We start from the raw sequence: 11,851 nt of genomic DNA on the forward strand, positions 1-11,851 counted from the left end.
CCAAATGCTAGTGGGGCAGCCTGTGGGAGGCTTTGAAAGTGAAGACAAGCAGCTGGTATTTTACATACTAAGCAACAAGGAGCAAGTGGCAAGACCATGCAAGGGGTAGTTACAGTAGCAGGCTAGGAAAATTATCCTCGTGGAGACACTGCAAATGGATATCAGCAGGAGGAAATTACCCTGTCAAGATAAGAAGAAAAGGCGTTTTGTAATCCTAACATGAGAATCTAGATGTGGATGGTCAGGAAAAGCTGTATTTTGCAGATGCTTTTTTCAAAACATTTTTAAGAATTAAACACAGCCAAGGCATGAGGACACAGAGTAAAGACCAAATCCAAGGATACAGCTAAGTTACCAGCCTAAACGCTCTGCAGTGTAAGGAATTATTCCCACTAGTCAAGGTGTAGAGTAGAAAAATGAGTCTGTATTGAAGAAGGTGGTTGAATTATTTCTCACAAATCAGTTTACCAAAAATACAACGTAGAGATGATCCCCTGGGTCCTGACGGTAGAACAAGAAAATTTTCCAAGAGGACACCGTGAAAGAACAGAGCAGAGGAGACGCAGGGAAGGATGGTGTCATGGAAGCCAGGGAGAGGATAACGAAACAGAAAGAGCAACATCAAGGTGCTGGTTTCTAGATTTGGTCATGGAGGAACTTAAGTGTTTCTTAACTAGATTTCCTGCAGAGCTGCTTTGCAGGCCCCACTAAGTCAGCGGAGTGAAGCCTGCAGGTATTGTTCAGCAGAGGACTGGGCAGGGCTTGCCAACTGGAAAGCCACAAAGCTTGCAGGCAGTGTGCACTCTTTCTCTGAAATACTTCTGCATGCCTGCGGTGCCTCTTACCTTTGGTACTGTTAAAAAGCCAAAGGAATTACTTAAAGAGATATTTAAACAAAAGTTTTAAGACTGCGATTGAAGTATGGTGACAGGCACTTCAGCAGAGGAATCAAGGGTTTAAGGGTTTGCATAGAAAAGCCAAGGTAGCAAAGAGCCTGGCTTGCCTCTTAGAGACAGGCATGATGGTAATATAACTTTCTACCTTTTTTTGAGTGAGAGTTATGGTTCTGCGGTGGAGCTGTTTTGCTTGACGTCTGACTTGTCTTCTGAGCAACTTTGTTCTCTTCTGGGTTGGGGTGGAACAGTGGAATGTGGTAGAAACAATACTAACCAGCACAGATCAAGGGAGTGGAGATCAGCAGCAGCAGTAAGCTTCTGAACTGACGCTGAAGGTAATGCTGCTAGACATCACTGGTAGCCCAAAGTAGCAGCATGACCTCATGGAACACTTCAAGAAAGGCCCACACTCAGTGTGTGGGTTTCAAAAATTCTTCTTGATTTCTTGAATTTTGAATAGTATTTGTTGTAATGCATTCCTTTTCCTTAACCACTTCACGTAATGTATTTCACGGCTGCTGTTGTTGGAGGGGGAAAGTGCCAAATCCTGCCCGTTGTGAATAAGCCAAGAGGGTAACCATGGGAGCAGCACTTCACTCATCACTGGATCCTAAAATTCTCTACTGAGAAAGAAAATAATCCAGGTTACCTTGCAGTAGGTGAAGAGATGAAACAGGACGTTGGGGTGGGTTTGTTTTGCTTGTCTGAACCAAAAGAAATTGGTGTGATTGAGAAAACCATAGGTATGGTAGACATAGTTATACTCAGATTAATTTTCCTGTAATTTAACAATGTGGATTTGTATGCCCTTTACAGGCATGAATAACCGTGAAGTCTTGGAGCAAGTAGAACGTGGTTATCGGATGCCATGTCCTCAGGACTGTCCCATCTCCTTGCACGAGCTTATGATCCACTGCTGGAAAAAAGACCCAGAGGAGCGTCCAACCTTCGAATATTTGCAGGGTTTCCTTGAAGACTACTTCACTGCAACAGAACCCCAGTACCAGCCTGGTGACAACCTGTAAATCCCTGGTCTCCAGACACTGTCATGAATTGCCAGGTGTTTCTCAGCCCTGCCCCACCTGCCCTTCAGCTTCCAACTCCATGAACGGCTTCTCCAGAGTGCAGCACTTCCAGCACTGCCGTGCACAGGAGGGGCTGAAGCTGGGAACTTCCATAGCCCTTGCCTATGACCACTTGTCCTAATAATCTGAATGTCCTGGATGAAAAGGAGAAAAACACTTGTTTTTTTCTTAATCAAAGACTCCAAAACTGCATTGTATTGATGTTATGTAAACTGCAAAACCTCTGTTCATTGTAAATAGTAACTCAGTGCCAATAACTGATCCTAGTGCTTTCCTTTTTTTAAAACGCAAAACCTATGTGATTTTAACTAGTCTTCTCCTGATTCAACTAAAAGTATTATTTTCCAGAAGTGGCCTCTTTGTCTAAAACATTTTTTTCCATGTTTTAACAAATAAATAAATAAAAAATCAGGACAGGTGTTTGGTTTTTTGCTTTTTTATATGTAAAATATATATAATATATATACATACCTGTACATACAGTATATGGGTGCTATTGCAGAGGAAACTCATTTGGAACTGAATGAATCCTGCTGCAGCAGTACCCAGAAAGCGATAATTTTACTGCAGACATGAAAACACTGGTGGGATTCTGAAAGCCAGTGATCTAATTTTTGGCTTTTGCCAAGCATGATTTTTTTAAATTGGATTGCACTTTTTGTTTATGATTATGTACCTGTAGATGGTTGTAACTTTGCTCTTTCAGGAATCATGTGCTGTATTTACAGTAATGTTTCCAATGTTTGACAAGTGTGTGATGATTTGTTCTTGAAATTAAAACGAACATATTTAAAGCAAGAAAACTACACCATCATTGTTTGAACTGGAAAATTGAAACTGCAAGGACTTCTTGTATCAAAACATGTATACTGAAATGTTTCAAAAAGATTTATTAAGCAGTGTAACCACATTCAGATGGTCTTAAAATCATAGCATTTTAGCCACGTCCACCTGCTAAACTGTTGGTCATGCAACTAGGATTTTTCTGTTCTATGTGTAACATTTTTCCATTGTAAAATAAGTGTGTTAAATGTCCTGTACTGCTAATGAAATTACTTTCTCTATGTCTGCGAGTTCTCCAGTGGAATGACTATGCACTTCTTTACATTTCATGGGGGATGCACAGAACAAAGTATTACCTTTTCAGTTGTCTGTACCAGCCTTGAATTACTTACGTTTAACCAAAAAAAAAAAAAATTCCTTTCTATTTCTATTGAGTTTTTAATACTGAGTTGCAAATTTTAAAGTCTTAATTACATTTTGTTATGGTTTATTTGCAAGTTTACATTTTAAAACTGTTTAACTTTCTTAATTTAGTAATTAAAAAAAAGAGCATTTTACATTCGGATAGTTGTTCTTTTGTTTAAACTGTGGAGATAATGGTGGAGATGAGATAAAAACTTTTCAAGGAGGGATATTGTGCCATTTGGGGCATCATATTTCATAGGAGTATGCAGACCAGTCACCTATGGGACATCATTTTCCAAATTATGAAGTCAATATGTTTTTTTAACAGCTGGAGTTCAACTGTAAGGAAGATGATTGAATGCATAGGTAGTCTGTCATTTCTCTGTTCTACAAGCAGTTTATTCTTTAATAGTTCTGTTGCATTTATCGTGAATACTTTTACATTTACAAGTGTTGCAGGAAAAGTTTTTCTATGCCTTGTATTGCTGTTATTGCTTTAAAATATTGCAGCCAAGTAAGACTTCCTGACAGTTGAAACTTTTTAAAAAATTATCTTAGATTGTGAATTCATATTCTGAATACTCACACATTTTCTAAAGAGAACCTTTTTCTGTTCCTGAAAACTAACCCAATAATGAATTGAGGCTCAGAGAACAAACTGTCATCATTGTTTTAATATTTTCTATACAAGACATTGACTGAAAATCCTCTTGCGAAGGAGGCTTCCACACTTAGCCTTTCTTGAAGTGTGAATTTATATGGCAGTGTTGCTTGTTACCAGATTTCCATGATAAATTGGTTAACGTTTTACATGTAGAGTCTATAAGTAATGTTATGTACATGGTATATTCAATGTTGCTGTACCTGTAGCTGTGGAGTACTGAAGAGGCCATAATTCCCGTTGGACTTTTAGCTTCCTCTTAGTACTCGCAAAGCAAGTCGTGGCCCTCTTTTCTCCCACAGCTACCCCCCTGCCTTAAAATGTCATCCACTGAACTGAGGACTCCATAGCAACTTAGCAGGCTGCCAAAGCCAAAATGTCACGTACTCAGCCCAGTGCTCGGTGGTAAAGCATGGCCATTCTGCCAGGTTCCTTAGCAGCCTTTGCTATGCCACAAACTTAAGTGCAGTTTCCATCTGTAAGGCGGGACGAGCCTAAAACATTAGTTTTGCCTATGTTTCTCGTTGGAAGTAAGACTCAGATGGGGCGTTGTTGGGGTTTTATGGCCTTTATTTCTGATACTTGGGTTTGCTGTTTCTTGTATTGCATTCAGTCTATGAGTACCATGTTGGTCTCTGCCGCATCTCTGCCTGCAGCTGGCTTGTGTGCAGACTGGTGCTGCTGTTGAGTGGCAAATCCACACCATTTCTCATCGGTAGCATTTCTGCTTCTTTTTCTTAATGTTGGGAGTTTTGTTGTTTGGGTTTTTTAATCTCTGAAATAAAAATGTTAGCAAAAATTTAAACAAGGTTGTTAGCATTTTTGCTATAAATTAATAAAAACGTTTTCTTAAGCACTGTGTATACACCACAAATAGCCGTGTGGTGACTGTAACAGGAGAATTCTGAGATTAAGAATCCCCTGTGCCCTCCAGTAACTTTTTTTAATGTAAGGCTAAATAAATCCCATCCAGATAAAACCAATTGGCCAAGCGTTTCCCCCATCAGCTCACCCGGCTCCCAACCAATCCATGGTGTGGCAGTGAAGTTCCAGTAAAGGTGACCTACCAGCAGCTGAAAGGACTCTGTGGGGTGACCCAGGCACCTCTAGGCCAAGCTTAATCCAATACCAGTCCCTGGAAGAATGATGGATGGGTGAAAACGCAATGCTGCCATGAAAGGGAGGGTTAGTACGATTAATGCCTGTTACCGTATTTCTGTGGGAAAGAAATGGTGTGAGACTTGGTGGGCCTTTGGAAAAAAACATTTGTCAAAGGCGCTAGCATGATATTTTTTGGCTTCTGCAGACAGTGTTTGACTTAGTTCTATATGCCACTCTGGTTTTGATTTAATTACCAAAAGCAAAGTAAATATAAAACAGAAAAGTGATTAACTGCTAAAATTTCAAGAATGATCACAAATGGAAAATCTGTCTCCAGTGCAAGTGTTTCCTCTGAAGCCTCTGGACTGGAACGGACTACCTGCACACTGAGAAGGCAGATTGCTAAATGTATTTGACCTTGCCACATAACTTCAAGGTGAGTGGGAAGTTGCTCAAATTGATTTTAATATGCACCATCCTTTTCTCAAAGGCTGCAATAAAAAATGCAGTACACTAATGAATGCTACCACATTGTACCCAAGGGGTTTAAGGGCCTCACATGAGGCTGAGCCCAAGCATGCAAAAGCTATTAGGAGATATACAGTAGCTCCTCTTCTAATGTGTAGACAATATTCATTCATCAAAGAAGTCTTTTCCTGTCTAATGGGAAATTACCACCAGCAGTGCAGACAAAAGGATATTTATTTTCTCCAGTTGTGTCCGTTTAAGGGTCTGTCTGTCTCTCAAGAATAATTGAAGTCTGTTTGTAGTTCAGAAATCTCATTGCGTTCTGCAATCTCAGTAAACAGTGATTGTAATTTCCTGTGACTCACACACAGGGAAATTTTATCACTGAAGGGGCTTCTGTCAATTGGGGCAGCATTCCCTGCCATCTTAACTGAAGAAGGGGGCACTTCAGTTCCAGATTTTCCTGCACAGACCAAACCAGAACCCACGTCCTTTCAGCAGAGAAGGGAAAAAGGCCCCTTGCCAGGATGCCACTGGCATAGGGTGTTAGTCTCTCCCTCTCAGTGCTTCCGAATTTGTCAGAACTTCTCACAGCTAAAATCAGGTTGCTGAGGTTCATTTTGAATGTTAGAGGGGAAATACTAGCTTCACTTAAGTCTGTGAGGTATTTTCTGTTGACCTGTAATACAGCCAGTGTTCTTATGTGTATGTATATATACCTCTATATCTCACGATGCAATTTGCACACAAAAACATCGATACCTACACAAGCATCAATCCATCCCCTGGTATTCCTCCCCTGCAGCTGAATGTTTAACAAAAATGTAAGACCGGGACATGAGCAGATTTGAGGACAGAACGGTGTTGACAACAAAAGAGCTTCTCTTTTCTGTTTTCTCCCCCCTCCCCAGCTCCCACTACATGATCAGTTATAACTCCTATTCCTGGGCCAGGACAGGGGTGGTAGCAGCAAGTGCTGCTGCTGCTGCAGCCTGATAATGCTGTGGGTCTCTGGCTACTGCAAAGGGCAACCTGCAGCTGATTTCAAAGTCGAGGAGAGAAAACATTTCTCCCAAGGGCATGGCTGCAGTTTGGGGCCTGCAGTGTGAGTGTGCAGGAGGGCCAAAAGGAGTGCCCTCCCAGGAAAAGCAGGTCATTAGCTGGTAGGTTGTGCATCGTGTTGGGCAGAGGGAGGTCCAAAGGTTGCAGCAGCAGCTGTGCTTACGCGCGCCTGTGTCTCATTGTGCCCAGGGATTTAGGTGATCAGATCAGAGCAGGCTGGTGAGCATGAATCGTGGTTTCTGTTACCAAGTGTAAATAGCTCCTCTGTTGCAGGGTAGTATATAGCTAAATAGGATATGCTCAAGAAGGGGGAAAAATTCACAGGACTGGTGTGCCTGTGACTGGAGGGCAAATGTTGCATCTGCGGGACCAGGCCAGATGGAAGTTTGATTGTTCGGCTCATTGTTGGGAATAACTTGGCATTAAGCTCTGTGAATAGCTAAAAGGGCAAAGAGCAAAGAAATGAGATTATCCTCCTTCCCCTACAGCCGGGCTAGAGCTTGCCGAGGGATCCAGTTTGCTTTTTTGCGCATCTGCATTTGTTGCCAAGCCCCCACACCCAGTCTTGTGAAGTTTATTCAGCTACTTATTGTCACAGCTTCACACAAAATCCCTGAACCCTGTAATGGATGGATTTTAATCTCAAAAAAGAAAGAAGGATGCAGGGAAGCTTTCTGGCTGTGTTGTAGCCGTACTTACCGACCCTGAGGCTCACCCTCATGCTGGAGGTCTGCCCAGAAGCCCTGGCATCACCAACACTTTATTCACTGCTACAGTTCAGGCTCTGGACTGCCTCCCAGTCCTGCTACGCTGCTGGATTTGCCCAGCTGGAAGATGCTGCTCATACGGAGAGAGTCCCTGGTGTTGGGAAAAGGGTGCAGTGGTCCCAGCATGCCCTTCCTGGCACCGCACAGGGCCAGGGCTGTCCCTGCCACCAGGCCAGGCTCCTGGAGGCAAGCAGCGATGCAGAAGGGGCCAGTGGCTTCCCTGGGAGGCCCCTTTGGCTCCCTGGGCCACCACACTCCTGGCCATCGGCAGCAGCTAGGGCATGACTGCACGCAGCTGCAGCTGGGTCTTGGGGTGACTTGGGGGTGGGGGATGTTTTGATACAGCTCTCAGTCCCAGCGGTAATGGAGAAGCGGGTGCTAAATCCTGCTCTCCCAAAAAAGCAGAGGCAAAGAGCCAAATCAGGAACCGCTTTGCATCTTAAAGACAGAGGACTAGGTACGTTTGATCATATCAGAGCTCAAGCGTTCCCTCAAATTCTCATGCCTCCCAAAAGCAGTGTCACCGCCAGCTGAGCTTTGTATATGACCTCACATACATCCAGCATATAAAACACATACTGCATACTGAACATTTGCATATGTTACACGTCTTTTGTTCCACTTGGGTGGCCTTCTCCTCCCCTTCCCCCTACCTCTTGCCCCATTAGTTGCCCACGCAGCTCCCCTCACATTATTCTAGACGTGTCATTTCTGAAGGACTACACATCCCAGTCCTGCAGAGAGTGTGGGCTCTGTTAATTGTCAAATGTTGAGTGGGTAATGATCAATGGATGACTAATTGGAAGCAAGAGGGAATAAAATAGGTATTACTTAGCTTCTGCTCTTAATTAAGAGGATGCATAATGCTGTGGGGAAAATCTTAACAAATGGCAAGAGGGTTTTTGTCATTATGCAAGGCTTAATTAGAAGGATTGCACAAGCTAACATCCAGGTACTGTTTTCTTTCATTTCAGGTGTCTCTCCAGGGTGTGACCGAAAAATGCCAAAGCAAGAGCCTTGAAAAAAAATAAGTGGAAAATATTTTTGTAGACATGTGCCTAGCAATCTAAACAGCAAGAAAAGGAAGAAAGCCCCAGTTTCTCTTGCAGTGCAAAAGCAGCGAGGGCAAGCTGAATGCACAGAACCGGAGCGAGTGCTGTGCACATTACGCTAGGGCAGATGGGATTAAATGCTCATTGAAATGTCTCCAGGTTAATTCACAGCACCAATGTTGAAGTGGAGCAATGTGACAGTGCTTTATTTGAGCAGTTAATCATTTGGAAGCAAAAACTTTTATGATTTAGTTCTCTGAATATATAGATGCGGTAGGAAATACAGGAAGCGGCACATGATATTGATATTATCTTCCTAATCAAAAAAGAAATATTACAATTCCTGAAGGACTAGGAACCATTTTTTATAAAAAAGCTCCATGTTAGTTGCCTTGCCAAGGAAAACACTCATCCCGCACTTGAATATTAATCTGTACTTTCTATGATGGGCCCAATATGATGCATCACATTCTGCTTGTAAATAATGTACAGATGAGATACTAACTTTAAAGAGCTCAGAGTTTATCCAGCTTTCAGTGAAGTCAGTAGGAAGGCTTCAGAAATATAAACCAGGCCTTCAGAAAGCAATTAAGATGGCCTCAGTTTTGGGGATGGGGGAGGCTTTTGAAATACTGAAATAAACTTGGATATCTGTTCTCTAAGTCTCCTACTCCAAAACCGAGTTAATTGATAACAGTTTCTACAGATTTGTGGGAGGGCACTTAGGTCTGGGCTGCACCTCATCTTTGCTTTGAACCCCACTCAGCAGACAGCGCTGGTTTTTTTCTCTTTCTCAGGCTGCTAAGTAAAACTCAAGTGAAAGGAACTGCTGCAAGAACCTGCTGGTCTCTGGGTCTTAGCAAGTTAAAAAGGAAACAGACTGATCCTTTGGCTGTGGCTGCAGACACCATGAGGTCTGTAGGAGTGATTTCTGGACCTGGAAGTGCTCACCCAGGGGCCAGATCTCACAGCATATTCCCCAGGCATCACGTCCTTAAGAGCCAGGCTGCTCTGTGCTCCTTTCTTTGGGCCACAAATACCACTTCAAATGAAGATAGATATGAATGGCCCGGATGGAAATAACCCCAGGAGACTGAATGCTGAGGGAGCTAGCATGAATACCCAGTGGTGTTTCTAGGTAGCCAAGTAAAATATATATGGAGCTACTGGAGAGAGCCCAGCGAAGGACCACAAAGATGATGAAGCTACTGGAGCACCTGACGAGTGAGGAAAGGCCGAGAGAGCTGGGATTGTTCAGCCTGGAGAGACAAGGCTCGGGAGGTATTGCATCAATGTATATAAATATTTGAAGGGAAGGTGCAAAGCGGATGGAGCCAGGCTATTTTCGGTGGCAGGACCAGAGGCAGTGGGCATAAACTGAAACACAGGAGGTTCCCTCTGAACATCAGGAAACACTTTTGACTGTGAGGGTGACTGAGCCCTGGCACAGGTTGCCCAGTGAGTTTGTGGTGTCTCCATCCTCGGAGATATTCAAAACCCAACTGGACATGGTCCTGGGCAACTGTCTCTAGGTGGCCCTGCTTGAGCAGGGGGGTTGAACAAGCTGGCCTCCAGAGGTCCCTTCCAGCGTCAGCTGTTCTGTGACTGTGTGTGTGATTCTGTCTGAAAATGAGCAGCCTAAGGCTTTGTGACTTCTCTGTCCAGCCATGTCCCAGATGCTTGAAATGCATGCCGGCCTCCAGGCACCCCACTAGGCAGGCACCATGGCCAGACTCTGCTGGGACAGTCTGGTGTGGGTCACAGCCACAGCCTCCTTCCTCTGGCCAACTGGCAGCTGTCCACAGGGGAGGCACGTGGCCTCTGTTGTTTGCTAGGTGTTGCAGCCCCGTGTCCAGGATATAACCCGTGGAGAACAGAAGACAACTGTCCATGACTTGTCAGTTAGGAAGGTCACTCCACTGCGTGGAGGGAAAGGTGTTTGATGGCCGCACAGCAGAACCATTTACAAACAAACCCCACAAATGCAGGTACGGATAGAATGTCCCCGTGGGAGACTCTGCCCGCCAAGTCCCCAAGCCCAGCCGTGGCTGCCCACCCTCCCTGGGGAGCCGGTCGACGCACTGCAAACACCAAGTCTTCAGGCAAGCCCCGGGCAGGCCCGGCACTCCTCAGAGCAGCTCTCCCTTCCTGCTCCCATCCTGTCTGCGCTCACCAAGGCCCTGATTTTGGCTCCCGCATGGCCTTGGGCCCGTCGCCGCCCCTGCCCACTGCGGCACACGGGCTGCAGCGGGGCTGCGGCCGGTCCCGGGCGGGAGGCCGGGGGGCAGGCGGTGAGGGGGGCAGCTCCCAGCGCCGGCTGTGGGGCAGCGCGGGGCTCAGGCAGCCCCGCTGGAAATGCTGGCTGTCAGGGTGCTCGTGGTGCAAAACAGCTGTGCAGCAGAGACGCCACTCGAGTCTGACCCAGAGGGATCAAACCTTCAGCTGACTCAAGCAGCTATGAATGCAGCCGCTCGCCTCAAGCACCACCCGCCCATCATGTCTGGGTCTGGCTGGGACACACTGGCGGAGTAAGGGCTGTCCAGGCAGCCTCGGGGAAGCGAAGGGCAGCTTTGGGGTGCCCCAAAACGGAGGTTTGGTGTCCTGTTGGCCTGTGCCTGGGTGGAGGAGGGAGAAGGGAGGGAAGGAGGAGGTCAGGACCACCAGCTGGGAGGGTCACGCTGACCTGGGGTTTCTCTGGGAGGAATGTGAGCTCAGGCTGTGGGGCCTCACTGCACTGCTGCCAATATGGTTGTGTTTAGTGCTTGGCTTGGGGGCACACACTGCTTCCAGCCACTCGAATTTTCCCTCCGGAAACACGGGCAGTCATTCCCTGACAAGGGTAAATAAGTGCCTGGGACACAGCTTCACCTCACCACCCTAAAGAGGGGCTGGCGGAGCAGCAGGCACCCAGAGAGGGGCTGTCCCAGGGCAGGAATGCCGGGCGGGCAGCTCCCTCCTCAGCCCCCGGTGCCAGGCCAGGGGGAGGGCACGGGAAGGGCGCAGGAAGGAGAAGCGGTGGCAGAAGCGGTGGCACTGCCCCAGCGAGGAGCTCGGGGGTGGTTTGTGGCCGTCCCTGTGTGCAGGCATTAAGGCAGCGTGTGGCGACAGCCCATGGACGCCTGGAGGATGAAGAGCCATGCGCAAATTGCAGCCAAATCAGACTCCTCCTAGGGTTAAACTAAGAAAATGTAGGGTAAAGCTCAGGAAGAGCTTCTTGGCAGGGAGACACACCGAGTGGGGGGTCGGGAAAGCAATGTAGGCTGGGACGAGCAGCTGCATCCCGTGGGTGCACCCGGGGCTGCTGCGGTGGAGCCCGGCACAGTGCTGATGAAGCAGCCAGCGTGGCTTTATTGGGGCTCTTCGAACCCCACCATGCTGGGCCATCAGCTCTGGCATTACTCAGCTTTCAGGAGCTGTGCGAATACGTAAGGGTTTCAGCCTGTAGGAAAAGCAAGTTTCTGTTCCTTGAGGGTGTAGAGAGAAACTTGGATGTGTCTAGAAGTTCAACCTAAAAGAAAAACCAAACGAGGAATCCTTTTTTTTTTGTTCTTTTACATAGTTCTTACACACA

The 11,851-nt window shown here is 46.0% G+C and overlaps 1 protein-coding gene across 4 annotated transcripts in view; it reads left to right on the forward strand.

Annotated features, from left to right (window-relative positions):
- FYN (FYN proto-oncogene, Src family tyrosine kinase) overlaps nt 1–4,632 on the forward strand; it is an 83,268-nt gene extending 78,636 nt beyond the window's left edge. For all 4 annotated transcript variants that reach the window (XM_040598071.1, XM_040598068.1, XM_040598070.1 and 1 more), the window contains one exon: nt 1,713–4,632. In XM_040598071.1, coding sequence (XP_040454005.1) covers nt 1,713–1,921 — 209 coding nt within the window. In that variant the 3' untranslated portion in view covers nt 1,922–4,632. The remainder of the gene's footprint in view (nt 1–1,712) is intronic.
- Nucleotides 4,633–11,851: the final 7,219 nt, after the last annotated feature.

Source organism: Falco naumanni, chromosome 6 (genome assembly GCF_017639655.2).
Source record: "Falco naumanni isolate bFalNau1 chromosome 6, bFalNau1.pat, whole genome shotgun sequence".
Taxonomy (NCBI): Eukaryota; Metazoa; Chordata; class Aves; order Falconiformes; family Falconidae; genus Falco; species Falco naumanni.